At 38.6% G+C, this 18,944-nt stretch overlaps 2 protein-coding genes across 41 annotated transcripts in view; one reads left to right on the top strand and one right to left on the bottom strand.

The window, feature by feature from the left end:
• Positions 1 to 18,944, bottom strand: part of RUFY2 (RUN and FYVE domain containing 2) — a 69,119-nt gene that overhangs the window by 11,486 nt on the left and 38,689 nt on the right. For 7 of the 10 annotated variants that reach the window (XR_014076477.1, XR_014076479.1, XM_081568827.1 and 4 more), the window contains 2 exons: positions 13,615 to 13,692; positions 11,365 to 13,523 (listed from right to left, as the gene is read on the bottom strand). Coding sequence is in view for 7 of the 10 variants with exons in the window: in XM_081568827.1 (XP_081424953.1) it covers positions 13,380 to 13,523; positions 13,615 to 13,692 (222 nt within the window). In the remaining 3 variants the exon portion in view is untranslated. Of the gene's footprint in view, positions 1 to 8,210; positions 8,432 to 11,364; positions 13,524 to 13,614; positions 13,693 to 18,944 lie in introns of those variants that run through there. The other 3 variants (XR_014076478.1, XM_081568828.1, XM_081568829.1) reach the window with 3 other exon arrangements.
• HNRNPH3 (heterogeneous nuclear ribonucleoprotein H3) lies at positions 144 to 11,145 on the top strand. 31 transcript variants are annotated; one of them, XM_081568855.1, is made up of 11 exons: positions 144 to 286; positions 454 to 577; positions 5,127 to 5,261; positions 5,782 to 5,920; positions 6,433 to 6,572; positions 7,076 to 7,162; positions 7,437 to 7,552; positions 8,317 to 8,452; positions 9,477 to 9,572; positions 9,653 to 9,745; positions 9,923 to 11,145. In XM_081568855.1, exons 3-11 carry the CDS (start codon positions 5,150 to 5,152, stop codon positions 9,997 to 9,999), a joined length of 996 nt encoding a protein of 331 aa, XP_081424981.1. In that variant the 5' UTR covers positions 144 to 286; positions 454 to 577; positions 5,127 to 5,149; the 3' UTR covers positions 10,000 to 11,145. The 31 variants fall into 31 exon arrangements, with proteins under 31 accessions (XP_081424981.1, XP_081424969.1, XP_081424980.1 ...); XM_081568843.1 differs by having other exon boundaries at positions 6,433 to 6,617; XM_081568854.1 differs by having other exon boundaries at positions 144 to 305.

Below are 18,944 nucleotides of genomic sequence, written 5' to 3'. Positions count from 1 at the left end.
CGGCGCCAAGGCGAGACCGACTCTCCTGTCTCGCGAGAGCAACTCTTTTGTCTCGCGAGAGCGGGGCCGGCCGGTCTCCCTTGCTCTCGCTCCACCCACTTCTCCTCGCTCGCTCTCTCCCATCCCCCCAAGCCAGTAGCTCTGCTGCGCAGCTCCCTTAGCGGTTGCCACCGCTGGAGACGGTTGGAAGAACCGTTGTGGGAGCTCTACTCGAGGCGGGCGAGTTCTACTTCCTCACGACCGGGCCCCGCGAGCACCGGAGTTGGCGCTACTGTCTCCCGACAGGGTATCTGAAGTAAAAGGGGGTAGGTTGGGCTGGTAGTTTCGAGAGCGGAGTCGGGAGAAGGACGGAAGAGCGACTGGGAGGGGGTGGGGCGGCGGAGTAGGGGAAATGTAGAGGTCGCCACTTGGAGGCGGCCAGGCTGCGCCTCCCAGGCGATCTCCCACTTCCAGGAAGGCGGCCTGTCGGAAGGAGGATTAACTCAGGTGGAATTCAGTGGATGAAGCCGAGCCCCGAAGTGGGGGTCATCCAGCATTTCTCCTCCATTCCCTGCTGGTTTGGCCTCCGCCATTTTGGGTACGGCAGCACGGCGCCCTCGGCTTCCCGCCCTTCTCTTTCTGCTTTTTGCTGCTCAGCTTCCGAAAACTGATTTAGGAGGCCGGGGGGTGGTTAAAGCTTCGCGGAAGGGATGAGGGTGGGAAGGAAGTGAGCAGGGAAAGGCTGGGCACTTGGGTGTGGGGAGGATCTGGGCCGTCGGGCGCGCTCCCGATGGAAATGGCGCCGGATGGGCCTGGCCTCCCACCGAGGCCTCCCTCCCTCCGCAGTCTCGGCTGGGCTACCTGGGCCGGCGGGACTGCGAGTGACTTCTGACGCAGATTCCCAAGATGAGAGAGGCTGGAGCTGGGGGAGGAAAGCCAATGGCGACGAAGGCGCTCAACTCCTAAATCCAGGACAAAGGAGGCAGACGGCCTCCTTTGTAATTCCGCCTCCCGGTGGCGAAGGTTTTTAAGCCAGGCTTGGCTGCCGGGCTAGGAAGTGGCGTACTCTCCCTAGCTCTTCGGTCTCTAGGGCAGCTAGATAAACGAAAAGTCTCCGGGGCGGAATAAAGGACGCTTAGCCGGCCCTTATATTCCACATTTGGAACTTCGAAAAGAGTACGTACTCATTTTCCAAAGGGTTTTTTTTCCCCCGCGCCCATGCTTATCTTAAACTTACTGAAAGACTGTGGGTAATTGTTTTGTAAGCAGAAAAGCGAGTGATTTATCAAATAGGAATTTGATACGGGCTTATTTCAAATAGATGAACTATGAAAATAGGCTTTCTGAACCTTTGAGCGGGGGTGGGATGGTGTAATGGTTTGGCAAATACTGGGTTAGAGTTAAGTAGGAGTTTTATTTGGGGGAAACAGTTAAAACACCACCAGTGATGGCAAAACTGTGTGTATAGGAAGTATTAAGTCGCCAAGGGTTGTATTTTGTGCAAAGATTGTGAGGCCATGGAAACAAAATACTTAAAAACACAGTTAGGGTTTATTTTCTTTTGGTAGCTAAGCCTGTTTTCTATTTGATGTAGGACTGTAGTAACATTTTGACCAAGAAAATAAGCCTGCTCAACAGAAAGACAAACAGCAAGTTCAGTCATGAGATGTTGAGATGGTTTTAGTCCTTAGAACATTGGAGAATTGTGTCTGTAATTTTCACTGAAGCCGTACAAAAGGTATAGGCATGGCTATTTTTACAGCTTTAAAAAAACTGCAGTTCCTGTTGCTGAAGATTTTCTGTGATTCTCGTGGACTTTGAAAAGACAGCCCAGTTTCCTATAAATTATCAATAGTATGTGATGTAACAGCTTCCCTGATTGAATTACCCTAGAAACTTTTTCTTACTTTTTCATCTGCATGGTAATCTGGAAATCCACCTAATTGCCTTAATATTTTTAATAACTGTTCTTCTGGTGTTCTTATTTTGGTAAACAAGTGACTGAACTGCAGTGGCTGGTAACATTGTTCTAGAAAAAGACCCCATCATTTTAGAGGCTTCGCTTCCTTTAGGTAGTAGTGATGTCTCTCATTTGTTTTTAAAATTAAGGAGCAAGCACAATGAAAGCGGAATGATGTAAAATTTCCGTGTTAAGTATTTTATAGTTTCTTGACCGGATTTTGAAGTTCCTTATCGTTTTTTTAGCGGCAGTTGGGCCACCGTTTAGAAAGTTACTACTGCATCAAATCCTTACTTTGCATATTATATTTATGAAGATGGTATTTACCTCTGTGTTATAAAGGAATGTTGTCTCTTGCCTTTGTTAGTTGCTTTTTCTTAACAGCTTTGGGATACAGTTCACATACCATAAGTTTCACCCACTTAAAATCATACAATATGTGGTCTTCTGTGACTGGCATCCTTCATGTAGCATAATGTTTAGGAAATTATATTTTAAATCTCATATAGAACTGACCAAGATTATCCTAGTATTCCATCTGCCGGTATTTTAATTGGTTCTAACGTTAGGAATTCTTAAAAAAAATTAGCCCCTGGACATTAGCTATTAGATACTATTGCAAAAAGTTGAGATGGATTATCCTGAATAATTAGTAAATGCTTATTTAGGTAGTTTCTGAGACAGCTTTATTAACGTTTTGGAACAAATACTCTCTTTTAATGAGTTTAGAATCCGTCATGGTTTTGTTTTCTAAATAGAATTCTAGGTTCAAAACTTCTGAGGAGATAATCGTGAGGCTTTGTTGGGTACTCTTCATACGCCTGGGATGGAGAGTTGGCTTGTAAGATAGTTCGTCTTCTGAATCTGTATAACTTGTCCCGATTTAAATTGTGTTAACAGTTTGGTGTTTTTTTTTTTTAATAGACTATTTGTTTTATATAGGTCTCATTGGTACAGGCTGATCCAAAAATCAAAACTAGTTTTCTTGCTAGTGTTTCTTGAAAAGTGCTAATAAGATTTATAGTAAAGATAAGTCAGTTTCCCTCTTTGGGAGGGGAGATATTTGTTCATGAAACAGTACCTTTACATTGGAAAAAAAAATGTTCTAAATGTTATAAAGCCACCACTTCTAAGGTCTTTTCACAACAAATTAGATTGACTTTGCAAAGGTCTTAGGTTTTTCATTGGGAGGTTAACAAATGGAGGCTTAGATCTTTTCCATTTTTTCCACTTCTGTTGTTAAGTTCCCCTTTGTAGAAAATGGTTATGTCTTGACTTGCTGGGCCACCCCCCCTTTTCTCTCTCCCCTTAAGAAAACGATCAAGATCTCCAAAATGTCTCCTTTTCCAAAAGCCTACTTTCAGGGCGACTCTCAGAACTATTTTTTAAATTGTCTAGCTGATTATGTATCCAAGTAAACCTTCCCAGAGACACTCCTTTTTTTCCCCTTTCTCTGCTTTAGACACTTTCTAAGGATGCCTGAAAATTTAAGCCTCTGTTGACTTTGAAAAAAACTTGTAACAGTCCTTATTTCCTTTCACAATTCAGGATAGGTTCGTATCCTTTAAGGTTCAGTTATTTTGTTTGTAACTTATTTCATTAGTTTTACACGGCCCCTTAGAATCCAGTAACAGTGGCCACCATTGAATGATTACCTTGTTGCAGACTAAGCATGGATTCTTCCTAGTCCAGTGAGGTATAAGTACCACTGCTACATTTTACAGTTGAAAGCAGAGGTTAAGTAGTTTGCTTAATAAATTAAGTAGCAGTGAGTGATAGATTAGGGATTCAAGCCAAGAGTTTCTTTTGTCTTAAAGGTTCTTCCCAGTTATTTGCCTCCATAAGAGTTAGTTGTAATGTCAGATAAAAATCTTGAACATCTGTGTCTAGAGTGGCACTTAGAATAGCATTTAAAAAAGGCAGAGTCGGACTAAGCACACACGCACAAAGCAAACAAGTACAAAGGTGATTCATATACAGGAACTTGCTGAATAGCCACATTTGGGTAATTTCTACATAGCTTATTTTAAATGCATGGGTTCTAGGGGCAAGTTTTTCCTCTTTGCAGATGCTACCCCAAACAGTTGGGCTAATAATTAGATCATGTGGAATTAAGTATTAGTGAATACTGCTTATGTGAAATATCCTTAAGCTTAAAGGAATCAAGTGAACAAATTGTTTTGTTTACAGGGGAGGAGGTGGTGAGGGAAAGGTTTGAAATATTCAGGTGAGTAGGATTCCTACAGCTGCATAGTGAAATTTATAAGATCTGGTAAGTTTCTGCAGCTGAAGGACTTCTGCATTAACCTCTTGAAAATGTTTGGGAATTGTTAAAAGAAAGGGTGATTGTCTCAGGATGGGAATTTGGTGGATGAGTTCTTTTGAGGGGGGAAGGACGGCTTCTTGTACCCTTTTTAATAACTTTTTGAATGTGATTGCATTTTTTTTTTCTCCAAGAAAACTCCATTTAAAAGTAGTGAGTGAACTGGTTTTTAATATACTATCTTCAATAATTGCCAAACAGGTGGCTTTAAAAAGCTGTTTTTGGGTGCCTTTTTATCTTAGTTTTAAAACTCGCCCTAATTAAGTCGGTAATTTTAAAACTTGCTTTTGGGGAGTGTTTAAATCAGTTTTATAGTTAAACAGGGCTTTTTCCCCCCTTTGAAAACAATTTGGTATGTTCAGAATTACAGTGCATCTATTAAGGTTAGACTTCAGTACCATTTTTCCAACATCAAAAGGAGTACTCATTGTACTTCTGACTTAGGCTCTTACTGTGAATGGATGGTGGTACTGTATACTGAGTGAGTTTTTTTGAAGAATTTGCATAGCTACTTCAAGTGAATAATAAAACTTGGAAAATGTGAAGGAACATTTGAAACATGAGGAAAAGACTAGAGTTGACATTAATTAAGATGGACAGGGTCAAAAAGAGTTTGGAGATTGATGGTAGAATTATGAAGTTTTCTTATAACATTTTAATACTTAGAAATGCAGGATTGGGGGAAGGGTTAGGTTTCACTGCCTTTAGCCAGTCTTTTTGTCTGCCCTGAAATAGAAGGTGTTGTACCGTTGTATAACCACATGTTGCATTTACTGTTGTGCACCACTGAGAGTTGGTTCTTCAGTACCTCTGGCAAGAGTGTATTTTGATTGACTGCTTTGTGTGCTTGTTTATTTTTTATAGCATTTAAATCAAACGGTATTGAGATGGATTGGGTTATGAAACATAATGGTCCAAATGACGCTAGTGATGGGACAGTACGACTTCGTGGACTGCCATTTGGTTGCAGCAAAGAGGAAATAGTTCAGTTCTTTCAAGGTACCTCTAGTATTAGTCAAAGTTTAGTAGTATTTTAATTTTATATTTCTATTACTCAGTTTTTAATGTGTAAAACCCATTTGTTTGGGGGACTTTTTGATTTGAGTGTATCTGGATTAATGTATTAAGTTATGTGCTCCAGTTAATATTCAATACAGAATGTGTAAAAATATGTAAAACCTAACTAATGCAATGAACATAATTGAGAGTAATTATGTATGATGAAATGAATCATGAATTAGCATATGGAGCATAGTTAAATTTGATTTTTTTTTCCATGTAATATTAGGTGGCCTTTTGTGAGTGTGTGTGTAATTTTAAAAGACATTGGTCGCAAAAAAAAATTATATAATCCAGTAATATTTGAAAAGATCTTCCTTTGTATTATGGGGTGATGGGGAAACTAAGCTTTTTTTTGTTTTGTTTTGTTTAGACTTGTTTTAAATATTTGATTCAGATGGGAATGTTTCAGCCTTTAACACTGTTCCCCTTGATGGGGTTATTTGTCCTTGGGTTAAAGGGTTGGAAATCGTGCCAAATGGGATAACATTGACGATGGACTACCAGGGGAGAAGCACAGGGGAGGCCTTCGTGCAGTTTGCTTCAAAGGAGATAGCAGAAAATGCTCTGGGGAAACACAAGGAAAGAATAGGGCACAGGTGGGGATGGAGAGTTTGGGATGGTGTTAAATTTTTATTTTTGGGGGTTGTGGGTCACTATTGCTTAATGGGGGGGTAACAGTAACATTTTTCTGGGGTAGTTTAAAAGAATTGATAATTATCTAAATTTAACTTGGAAACTACAGATTTGGGTGGGGAATTAATGCTAATAGTTTGCTTAAATTAAAATTAGATTGTTTCCATTTTTCTGTAGGATGATGTTGATAAATGTTTTTGTATAATCAACTATTTTCTCTAAACATCTATTATATACTAAACAAAACAAACTTAAAATTGTATTTTGTGAATTGTTTTCAAATGACTTAATTTGTCTTTAAAACTTAAATATTATTTAAGTTTGTAGGTGTAAAAGAATGTTAACTTTTGGTGTATTTAGGCAATTTTAATTGGGTTATATCTAGATGTAGAAAAACTTACTGCATTTTGCCCGGTATTTTATTTACTCTAATACGTTTATGCTGAAACCTGTACCTTAAACCATTTTCAAATAGGTATATTGAAATCTTCAGAAGTAGCAGGAGTGAAATCAAAGGATTTTATGATCCACCAAGAAGATTGCTGGGCCAGCGACCAGGACCATATGATAGACCAATAGGAGGAAGAGGGGGTTATTATGGAGCTGGGCGTGGAAGTATGTATGACAGAATGCGACGAGGAGGTGATGGATATGATGGTGGTATGTGTATCTAATGAACAAAGGTTCTGTTGTCATTTTCTTAATGTTCCTGACACTTTGTCAAGAAATACAGAAATGGCAGTAATTTCAGTACCTACTAGGTTTAATAAATCTGTTCATACAAATGCAGGTTCCCATGGGCAGCTATGGGACTTGATTGATGCATGTATTGGCACCTAGTTTACCTACACAAAAATTTTTAAGAGATTGCCACGTTTTGACCTTTTCTGTTTGGCATCAGGATGAAAATTTTTATGTGTAAATGTGTGCTTTTTGTACAAGTGTTAACTGGTTTTTTAATATGCACTAAAATGGGTGTTACAAACTTGGTTGGAGTGGTTGGAAACTTGTAACAGTAAGTTAACCAGAGTGCTTGTCAGAAAATACATTTTTATAAACTAGATTATAAAATTTATCTCTTGAAAGCTTATTCATGTATTTCTCCTTAAATTACACAGGTTATGGAGGTTTTGATGACTATGGTGGCTATAATAATTACGGCTATGGAAATGATGGCTTTGATGACAGAATGAGAGATGGAAGAGGTAAAATAAATATTAAAGACGGTGATTTTTAGGTGAATTTTAGTATTTGCTTTACATACACTTAGTATAGGTGACTTGTATACAAAAATCAACTCAGGCATATTTCAGTGTATTCCTACATAGGGCTTTATATAGATAATATACTTACAGAAAAATTTCCTATGAAATTTAGAAAACCTAAATGTTAGGATTACTTGGAGTGTCGATGAAAAGTGTGAAAATAGGAAAAGGTGTGTAAAGGAAAGAAATAATCTTCGGAAATTTTATTTTCTAGGTATGGGAGGACATGGTTATGGTGGAGCTGGTGATGCAAGTTCGGGTTTTCACGGTGGTCATTTTGTACATATGAGAGGACTGCCTTTTCGTGCAACTGAAAATGACATTGCTAATGTGAGTAATTTTAGTAATTAGTGGTTTTATATAAATCATAGTGTCTAATTTGAGTATTCTATGTAACAAATCAGTAAGTGTTAGTGATTTGGTTTGGCTTTCCCAGACTGACTAGAAACGAGGAACTGAAAATAATGGTAGTAGATAGCTGCTATTACTGATTTGAAACTGCTTCATTACAAATTGGTTAGAAAATAAGCAAATTTCAGCCCTTGGGGCCAAGTCAAATCACTCATTCATTACTTGTTGAGAGCCCCATGGCCTACAAAGCTGAGGGTATTTATCATCTAGCCCGTAAAGAACAATTTTGCCATTGATCTTACTGGGAGCCAATTGGACTAATTTTCAGGTGCTTTGGGGGGGGGGGTCACTTAAATCGGATTAACTTGCAGTTAGAATTAAATGATATATTTTGGGTCCTATGCATATTCAGTTGGTAGGTTTATCAAACTCTGTTGTTCTGATTCATAACACCCAATTTCTCTGCATGTCAGTCTCTCGGGTCACTTATTTCAAACAATTTTGAAATGCCTTTCTTGGGAGTGGGCCAAGGGAGCTTGCTTTTTCTGAGTATAGTCAGGAAAATGAGACTTCTTTCCTTAGGGTGTAAACTCTTCTCTAGCTTAAAATACTTTTTAATTTAGTATCACCTGGGTTATTTTTAAAGATCACTTTGCATTTGTTTTAATAGACTTAAAACCAGTTTGCATGGTAACTGTCTTTCTGTAATCTAAATAAAAAAGTAAAATAAGTGTTTTCTTTAGTTCTTCTCACCACTAAATCCAATCCGAGTGCATATTGATATTGGAGCTGATGGCAGAGCAACAGGAGAAGCAGATGTAGAGTTTGTGACACATGAAGATGCGGTAGCTGCCATGTCTAAAGATAAGAATAACATGCGTAAGTGGTATAACCCTCTCATTTGTGATTCCTCAAATGTAAGAGGTTCTAGGAGCTTAGTCGTCTGGGACCTGAAATCATGTGGCTGCTAATAAGTTCAGACTTGGCTTTCTAAGGGGCTTTCTATTGAAGAGTTAACTGAGGCTCTTTATACTTCACAGATTATTAGAGCTTAAGTTACTAAACAGGAAAAATGTTTGTTGCACTTGCCTAAGTTTTATGCCATTTGGAAATTAATACTGTTTCTTAATCTATACATTGATAACTTGGGTGAGTTATTGCTCCATGTCATCAAATCTGTTTTTAAGCCATTAAATTTAATCTCCACTAGTGATTCCCAAATCTGACCACACATCAATCACTTGATACTTAATAAAAATAAGTGGCCCTCGATGCTACCCTCAAGGTGCTAATTCAATTCTATGAATGGGCCTGGAATATATATATATATTTATATATCAAGGGGAATTTTATTTATTTATGGGAACACTGGGTCTTGCTGTGCAAGGGCATTTCTTAGCTGTGGCATGCAGGGGCTACTGTCTAGTTGCAGTGTGTGGGCTTCTTGTGGTGGCTTCTCGTAGAGCACAGGCTCTCGGGTGCTTGGGCCTCAGTAGTTGTAGCTCTCAAGTGCAGGCTTAGTTGTGGCACGTGGGCTTAGTTCTGCAGCATGTGGAATCTTCCCAAACCAGGGATTGAAACTGTGTACCCTGCATTGGCAGGCAGATCTTAACCACTCAACCACCAGAGAAGTTCTGGAATTATTTTTAAGATGTATACCAGCAGGTTCTAAAATAATGAGTCAGCCCTTTTATAGATAGGGAAACTGAAGCGTAAAACACTTGTAACTAGTTCAAGCTTGAACAGTTTAAACGAACCTTAGATTTTAGTTGTATCTGGAATTCATTCTGTCACTCCACTAGGAATTTGCAAGCATTCTTTTTCACATTAATGTTAGCTAGTAACCTTTTTGCACTTTTTTTAAATTTTATTCAACATTCCTTTTTCCCCTGTTACTCAAAAGAACATCGATACATTGAACTTTTCTTGAATTCAACTCCTGGAGGCGGCTCTGGAATGGGAGGTTCTGGAATGGGAGGCTACGGCAGAGATGGAATGGGTATGTAAAGCTTTTTAAATATTAAGCCGAGTTAGACACTTAGCAAGTCAATCTCAAACTTTTTTTTTTTTTTTTTTAAGATAATCAGGGAGGCTATGGATCTGTTGGAAGAATGGGAATGGGGAACAATTACAGTGGAGGATATGGTACTCCTGATGGCTTGGGTGGTTATGGTGAGTGTCTTTTACTCTGGTTCAGTTTGAGTCCCCATATGTGGTGCAGTTTAAAGTTTATATATTGTTCCTTTTTTTTAAATTGAAGTATAGTTGACTTACAGTATTGTTTATATTTTTAATAACTTATGCATTTGTATCCTCTACTAAACAGTTCTTAATGTCTTTTCTCCTGAGGCCGTGGTGGTGGAGGCAGTGGTGGTTACTACGGGCAAGGTGGCATGAGTGGAGGTGGATGGCGTGGGATGTACTAAAAGCATAACCACACATATAAAAGTCCTGACAACAGCATCTGGTCTACTAGACTTTCTTACAGAATTACTTTCTTTTGTATTTTAAGAACTTTATAATGACTGAAGGAATGTGTTTTCAAAATATTATTTGGTAAAGCAACAGATTGTGATGGGAAAATCTGTTTTCTGTAGGTTTTATTTGTTGCATACTTTGACTTAAAAAAATAAATTTTTATATTCAAACCACTGATGTTGATACTTTTTATATACTAGTTACTCCTGAGGATGTGCTGCTTTCATAAGATTGGGGTTGATGTATTTTACTATTAGCTCTTTAAGAAGTAGTTTAGTGTAATCTTAAGAGGACAATGGTTCACCTCTGCATAAACTATAAGTCTTAATAAGCAGACATCTGGAATAGAGCTTGGAGAATAATTAGTGTTACTCTTTAATTTCTCCTGGACAACACTGTAAATATAAAACCTCAAGATGAGTTTAGGTGACTTCAGGAGTATAAATTCAGCTAATTCTATATTTTCAGACATTTATCCGGTATAGCTCTGAAATGTTAACAATCTAGGAGGTATCTGGACTTAAAGTATATTCATGATTGTGTTACCTGCAGATGGGAGTGTTGGAAGTTTAGATTCTAGCTCTAGACTTTAGAAGAAATCCCCTCAGCACTTGACTGAAGTACCAAAAAAATGTTCCCCAAAAGTGATAGTTATAAGTTCTCAAAATGTCTTAGACTAGGTTAAGGTTCTCGGTGGCACAAGATTCACTACAAGTACAGAGGTATTCACCGTGGAGTATAATTCTCACAGGTGTATTCAGTTTCCAGCCAAATAATTAAAGCATATGGCTTTTTTAATAACTGTATAGATTGACTACTTTTTAAAATGTAAGACCCAAGTCCATGTCTTGAGAGTCTTGCGATTGGATTTTGCATCTAATTTGTTTCAAGTTTTAGAGCCATTGTATTTAATAATTTTATGTAGCAAGGAAAAAAGGTGCTTTACTTTTAATCCCTTTGATCAATATGGCTTTTTTTCCCAATTGGCTAATGGATCAAAATGAAACCTGTCAATGTGAATTCAGTTATTGAACTTGTTAACTTGTTTTTGCTAGAAATGTTATTAATGTAATAAATATCAATGTGGGAGATGAGTATGGCGTCTGTCCTACAATGCTTTGTGTCAGTTAATGATTAGAAATCAAATTGGTAGAAGGTACTATGTCTAATTGAATATTAGACAAAGTGACTAAGGAATGATTTCTGCTGTTTGGTACCATAAGTGGAACCTATCAACCGGAGCAATGATTCATACTGCCTGTACTCACTCCCTTAATTACTAGGCTCACACCACTTTTCTAAAACAGGCTTAATTTTTCAGGTGTTTTATTTGTTATATAAAATTCACATTTTAGAGAAGTGTGAATATGAGAATTACAATCACAATTCCTTGGCACCATGATAGCATTAGATGATAGTACTACTAGATGAGGGAACGGTACGCGAAGTTCACAAAATACAAAGTTCTATTACACAAAATCCAAAATTAGATTATGGTTTTCAGATACAAGTCAAAACAAAATGGAGCAAGTTCAATTTCTTTTTAGAAAAAGCCTGCCTACAAAAGGCCCAAATAATGGCAATAACATGAGTGGTGAAGAATTTAAATTGGGACTAAAAATCATGGTTTATTTGTTGAATGAAACCAGGCTTGGTATTTAAGAGAATCCCATTTTCAAGTTTAAGCACAATAATAAAAAACAGCACTTGAATTTTTTCATTTTTGCTTACTCTCATCATAAAAATGTTGACCCATCCCATCAGTACAAAACAGTTCAAAGAATATAATTCGTGTTTCAAATACTCCTATCAGCATTAAAGACCACCTGTAAATCTGTGTGTCCATTCTGATTGAAGACTAAAAACTGACTGGATTATGGAAAAGATAAATTGAAAGTAAAACAGTGGTTTCATACTTCGGCAACTTAAAAAATTAATTTTAAACCTCAACAGAAGTATGTACTCAAGATAACGATCCTGTAGAATAAGGAATGCTATCTTAGTGGGGAGGGAGTAGCCATGATTTATTCACTAGTGCTCTTAGGAGTAATGTGGATACCAATAATGGCATGTTTAAAAGGTACAGACTCAAAAGTGCATGACTTAAGAAAAAAGTAGAACCCCAAGTGGTGATGCTGTTGAAACGGTTAATTATGCAAGGGTAGTTTTTAAAGATTAAATTCTTGGTATGCTATAAACTATTAACAGGGATTAGTGTTTACTGACTTGCTTGAAATAGTTCAAGTATGTATGTAATGGCAGGGCTAAAGTCCATCTTCAGTCTGCTCTAGGCCCTGGCTTGGAGGTGCTAATAAATGGTATTTTACTCTACTGTAGTAGACTGCCACAGTGTAATGCTTCCTAAAAGTTACTGGACTGGAAACGTAGTACAGAACTTTTTTACTCAAACCTGTCACAATCAAAATCAAAGTTTTAACTGTGTTTTAGATTTCTCCTTAAATGCTTAAGGGAAAATGAGCCTATAATCCCGGCTATGACATTTTTTTTCTAGGAAAATTTGTTTTGACTTTTTTTGGCCATGCCCATGTGGTATGCAGGATCTTAGTCCAGGGATCCAACCTGTGCCCCCTTGCAGTGCAAGTGTGGAGCCTTTACTACAACTGCCAGAGCAGTTCCTATGTTTTGACTTTTAAAGGTGTGAGTCCTCCCTAAGAAATGGATATAACTTATTTTCAAAATAAAAGGTTTTGAGATAATACCTCTTTCACCCACTGTATCTGAAAGTTACCAGCAAAATACCACATTGACTACAGACAAGGCATTTTCTAATGCAAAATGGGCAGAGGAGGGGAAGCAAATAAATACAGTTGATACTTTACCAAGCTAATGAAAAACCTGTTGAAATATTAATACTTCTAAAATGTGCATTTCCAGTCGTTCTCTGAGAACTGTGAAGCTTTAAAGTGCATTAAGAAAAAATTACAGGCACCATCAAATATCAATTTGACAATCTGGAGAATAATAATCTGAAACCCTATTTTTAAGAAGGCCTTTACAAAATAAGGCAAACATGTAGGCTATGCTCTCTGGCCTCTCCATGGCATTAAGAAAAGAGTTCCATGATGACTAAAGTCAGGAATTAGGATAAGGTTACTTTAAAGCATGCCCTGTTATTTTTGAATAAAAATGGCAAAGGAAATGTCAAATTATACATTAAGAGTTCCTGTGAGTTGAATATGTGAAAGTAAAACTGGTACCAATGCTGTCTGAAAGCTGCTTAAGAAGGGCTGTCTGAATACATTGTACACACGTTCATTAGTAACATTCATCGTAGGTACTTTTCATATGTAAGAATAGTTCTGGAATATTACGGCAAGTTAGATGAGCATCTTTGAATTAGTAATGCATGACAGGAATCACAAACCCGTACTGGCTTCGGTGAAGAAGGCAAAGGCAGTTCGTTGTCAGAACAGGCATTACAGAAAATTTCCCCACAGTTTCTACAGTGGTGCTATTAAATGGAAAAATCAGAGGAAAAAAAATGAGTAAAATTAGCCATATTTGCACCAAAACTTTTAGACTCACTTCCTATTCTCTCTTACCTTTCTCTTAGACAGTGAGAATTCCTTTTCACAAAGTTTACAATGTGTTGCTTCTTTGTCTTTCAACCAAACCAGTCCCTGGTAGAGGAAAAATATGATTATTAATGCTCAAATTAGTACTAAAAGATATATGAAAACATTTCTGACCAAGAGCATTTTATAGGAATATGCGTTGTAGATAAGCCAAAAATGAGTCCTTTTTTTTGATAGATGTATTGAAACAGTTGTAGATTAAACAAATGTGGAATTTCCTTCAAAATAATCTGGGTGAGGAAAAAGGGACATGCTTATATAAATAAGCAAGATTGGCCATATGTTGATAAACAGTGAAACTGATGATGGTTCAGTTTACTCTTTACAACTGAATACTGGAACATTTCATGACAAATGTTTTTAAGAAAAATCCACTATGGATAGTAACTATAAGGAAAGAACCTTAATATCTAGTCCAAAAACATTTAAAGATAAGTTTTCACTATATGAAATACATGAGTTTGGCATTATGTATGTATTATACACAGCTAATCCACAAAGTTTGAAGAGAATTTGTAAATCAGATGATTGAGTTCATTGTTTTATAAGACTTCACCTTAAATTCAGTTCTACACTGCTATAAATTTCCCTTACCTTCTGTAACTCACAAATTTAATAGATACTATGTAAACTTTTATAGCAAATATAAGTAGTCTTAAACAGGTAGAAGTTAACTTGATACCTAAAATTTCTAAACTAACGACTCATTCTTAACCAACCAAGATCTTGGCTAGGAAAAGTATTTTTCCCCCTATGAAAGCAACTTTGTTAGGTGGTACCCATTTTATAAGGAGAAGACCTAAGTTTGAAAGGAGTCCTGTATTTCTGATTAATCTCATCACATGTTCCTTTTGGAAACAGCCCAGACTAAGCTACACTGCTGCTGCTGCTTCCACAGAACCAAGTATATCTGATTCTAACTTGAAAGAGGGAGCGAGCAACATAGGACTTACACCAGCTAATGAGAGAAAAATCTTACAAGCAGAAAAGCCCACAGACATTCTCAAAAGCCTGAGTTTTCTTGAAAGCCTCTTCTACCTGACAGCATAATTCTTGGAAGAAACTAAGACGAAGAGAGTAAGCATTCAGGGATCAAGACTGCAAGGTTAACACGGGCTGTTTTTATTTCACAGTCTTAGTAACCAGCACCTATTATCTGATACAGCAGAGGTAAGACAAAAGGTATTGGGTTACTGCACTTCAGGCACTCTTAAGGCTTCTTAGAACACAGGACTGTAAGAAGTGAAGTTATAAAAACAAAAAAAACCCCTAGACAGCTCCCATCAGAGAGACTAACCAGCAGAGTCACATGACTTGAATTATGGAATTTTTTTGAAAGCAAGAGGAGGCCTTGAAGACAATTCAATCTAACTTGAACACCATAAAAAGGAAAGTGATTTGCCAAATATCCCAAAGCCACACAGTGCAAGCAACTTTGTTTGCTGCCCAGCAATGTTTGTAAGGATGAGAGCCTGACATGAAGCAGATTTCCAAACACCATCATTTGGTTCAAAAGTAAGTAAACTTCTGACATCAGGGTTGAGGTTCCAACTTTATTTCCAGACTTATGAACTTACCTTGCACCTCTCTCAAGGAGAAAGGCTGTACAATGTAGGGTAAGCCTAGTGCATTAGCTAGAAGGGACCTCAGAACAGCACCCTCAAGCTTTCATTTTACAGATAAGAAAAACTTAAGATCCAGGGAGCTGAAGTTGCTTCCTCAACAAAATAAAGCTGTTTACAGGCAAAGCCAAAGCTAAAGGGAGCAAGCTACTGCTCTGCAAACAAATGGCTATTTTTCTCTGCCCTTGGTGTTCCAGAATATCACCTACTCAGGTTACATCCTCCAAACACGGTATTAAGGATCCTTCTCTGAAGAAAGTCAACTGCTCCAGAGAGAAGTCCTGTAGATACCAATACTGGGAGAAGATACCCAAAAGATTGGAAGTTAACAGATTTCTCTTTGGTCAAGGCCTCCCTGTCTATTACAACCCATCCCCACCCACCTAACCAACAAACACCAGGCTTCCAAGATTTTTTGTGCCTTTCATCGAAACGGAGATTTTCTAACATTTGAGGAATGATTTGGGCATGAAGTACTCCAGCCAAATAAACACAAGAAAAGAATTCAGAGGAAACAGAATGGCAGCAATAAAAGAAAACATTAAATAAATTATAATGGGATATCCTCAGATAAAACGATGTTATTTTAAAAAGGAAAAATGAGCAAATAGGAGCCTGCTGAATATTAAAAATATAGTAACAGAAATGAGTCTCACAGAAGGTTGAACTTGAATCCAACCAAACCTTTAGGTTTAATTTCCAGTTTATAGGCTTAAATAAGGGGATAGAGGAAAAAAATAAGACTACTATGAAGAAGAAATCAGATAAAATCCATAATGTAAGAAATGACAATAGCTGTCCCAGACCTATCAACTGGACAATAGTAAGCACCCAAAAAAAAAAAAAAGTCATATAAATCCATTTTCATACACATAAAAATGGAAATCTGGATAATGTAGGCTAGATATGAATGATAAAACTGTTAGAAAATCATAATGATTAACAAAAACAGAGGCCTGTTACTGTAGGGAAGGGAATGCAATCAGGGAGCACACATGTTCTACTACAAGCTAAAACAGTATGCTAGCATTTTTAAGTTGTACTGTACATGTCCTCTTGCATATATGATATATATTTCACAGTGAAAAATTTTTACGAGAGTTTAAAAAATGACAGTTGGGCAAACATCCCTACGTATCTCCTAAAAAAGTGTGAGAGCAGAATAAAGGCATACAGATTCATAAAACCTTTTATTCATTCACCATTTTCTAGGAGGCTACCGAAGGAAGCATCACCCAGTGGGAATTCCATGTTGATCAATTGGTTAGGATTCCATGCTTTCACTGCCAGAGACCCAGGTTTGATGCCTAGCTGGCTGTTTATAAAGTCCCACAAGCTGTGTCGCATGGCAAAAAGAGGTGAAACAATGAATGACAGCAAAGGGAAATGCCAGGACGAGAGTGACCAGACCAGACTAGACAGGAGCAATAAAGCAGAGAACTTCAATAAGAATGACTCTGATGGAAAAAGAAAGAACTAACCGATTCCTTGATTCATTTTTACTATGTGAAAAACTTCTATCAGAAAGCATTTAATAGAAGTGTTTGAAGGTATAAGAAAACTCTGATTCTCAAATACAACCAAAAAAGGCAGGGGGAGCAAATATTAGCTCTAGAGGAAATGAAAAGTAGTTCAAGATAGAAAATACAACTGCAATATATAATACTAGCTGCCCCAGCAAGGAGCAGTATTTAAATACTCATAATAAAGAATATACAATAAATATATTTCAGAAAAACTTTTACTTAACTACAGGAGGAGAACAGTGAAGAGTAGACAGACCAGGGAGAGAATTAGCAAAACTCCTCATCCATCATGTTAATGAGGCAATACATAGGTCTGCATAATACTTAAGAAATAGGGAGGAGAGGGTGTGGAGAAAAGGGAACCCTCTTACACTGTTGGTGGGAATGCAAACTAGTACAGCCACTATGGAGAACAGTGTGGAGATTCCTCAAAAAATTGGAAATAGAACTGCCATATAACCCAGCAATCCCACTGCTGGGCATACACACTGAGGAAACCAGAATTGAAAGAGACACGTGTACCCCAATGTTCATCGCAGCACTGTTTTTAATAGCCAGGACATGGAAGCAGCCTAGATGCCCACTGGCAGACGAATGGATAGGGAAGCTGTGGTACATATACACAATGGAATATTACTCAGCCATTAAAAAGAATACATTTGAATCAGTTCTAATGAGGTGGATGAAACTGGAGCCTATTATACAGAGTGAAGTAAGCCAGAAAGAAAAACACTAATACAGTATACTAACACATACATGTGGTATTTAGTTAATCAGTAAAAATAACCCTGTATGTGAGACATCAAAAGAGACACAGATAAATAGAACAGTATTATGGACTCGATGGGAGAGGGCGAGGGCGGGATGATATGGCAGAATGGCACTGAAGCATGTAAATTATCATATGTGAAACGAATCACCAGTCCAGGTTCGATGCATGATATAGGGCGCTTGGGGCTGGTGCACCGGGATGACCCAGAGGGATAGGATGGGGAGGGAGGTGGGAGGGGGGTTCTGGAAGGGGAAAACATGTACACCCATGGTGGATTCATGCCAATGTATGGCAAAACAAATACAATATTGTAAAGTTAAAAAATAGATAAATAAACTAATTAAAAAAAAAAAGAAATAGGGAAATGCGAGAAGAAACTAAAAAGAATTAAAAGTAGCTAGCTCCCGACTTCAGGCCTCAGGTTAGAACACCGTGTCCTCCAGGCGGGCCTCTCTAGGCCCCCCGCCCCTGCTCTGTCCCCCTGGTCCCCCGCCAGCTCCCTTCCTGCTTTTGTTTCCCTAGGAAGCGGCTCAGGTGAGAGGCGCCCGCCCGCCTGGGGAGGGGCTGAGGGGCAGGTGGAGGGCAGGGGGCAGGGCAGCTCCCTGGCAAGCTGCCTGCTGCGGCCCTGCACACTGTGTTCCAACCCTGGGAGCCCCGGGAGCCAGCCTGCCCTTCTTCAGAACCAGAGGTGGGGAGAAAGCGCCCAGAAAGAGTGAAGGGTGGCCCCCTGGAACCCGCACCTGCTGAGCAGCGGAGGCCGCCAGGCCAGGGGGGATGCGGCCGGTAGGCCTCCCTGGACCTGGTCCCACGCCTGAAGACCCCCAGAGCCCTGGTTCTCACAGCAGGTACCAGAGAGCCACTTGGGCTCTTGTTCAAACGCACATTCCCAGGGACGCTCGGGGATGCTGACTACCTGGCCCCCAGGAATCAGCTTCATCACAAGAACTCCAGGGGTTCTGACATCAGTGTTACCTTGAGAAACGCTCTGATGGCACGGGTGACCCTCTGCAGCCCGGCTGGCTCTCCCTCACAGCTCACCACCCCACGCCCTCCTCTGCTTCAGCCGCCATCAGAATCCTACGCAATGCTGGTCTCTTTTCCCATACATCCATCTAAATGCTGCACCCCATGAGGTCTTCTGGAATTGCTGTCTTTGTTTATTTTTAAAATTAAAAAAATTATTTTTAATTAAAAGTAGCTAGCTCCCTAATGGTGGCAAAATCTGGAATGGATAAGGGACAAGAGGGTGAAAAACAAAAGACTGGTCCCCCCTTTTTTTTTTTAAAATCTTCCTAGTATGTAGTACAATTTGACTTTTTAAATGACTTTCATGTAACACTTTGGTAAACGAAATGGGGAGCTTGTGTGGTAAGAAGC

This window comes from Giraffa tippelskirchi, chromosome 2 (assembly GCF_054371585.1).
Source record: "Giraffa tippelskirchi isolate mGirTip1 chromosome 2, T2T-mGirTip1v1.2.pri, whole genome shotgun sequence".
NCBI classification, from domain to species: domain Eukaryota; kingdom Metazoa; phylum Chordata; class Mammalia; order Artiodactyla; family Giraffidae; genus Giraffa; species Giraffa tippelskirchi.
Note: the sequence above shows the minus strand (reverse complement) of the source record. Positions and strands in the feature narration are given on the sequence as shown.

Coding starts and splice junctions, on each gene's coding strand:
- HNRNPH3 (XM_081568839.1), top strand. CDS start 5,150: ATGGATTGGGTTATGAAACATAATGGTCCAAATGACGCTAGTGATGGG. Junction 5,921..6,432: donor AAGGAAAGAATAGGGCACAG/GTGGGGATGGAG, acceptor ATTTTCAAATAG/GTATATTGAAATCTTCAGAA. Junction 7,553..8,316: donor CTGAAAATGACATTGCTAAT/GTGAGTAATTTT, acceptor TGTTTTCTTTAG/TTCTTCTCACCACTAAATCC.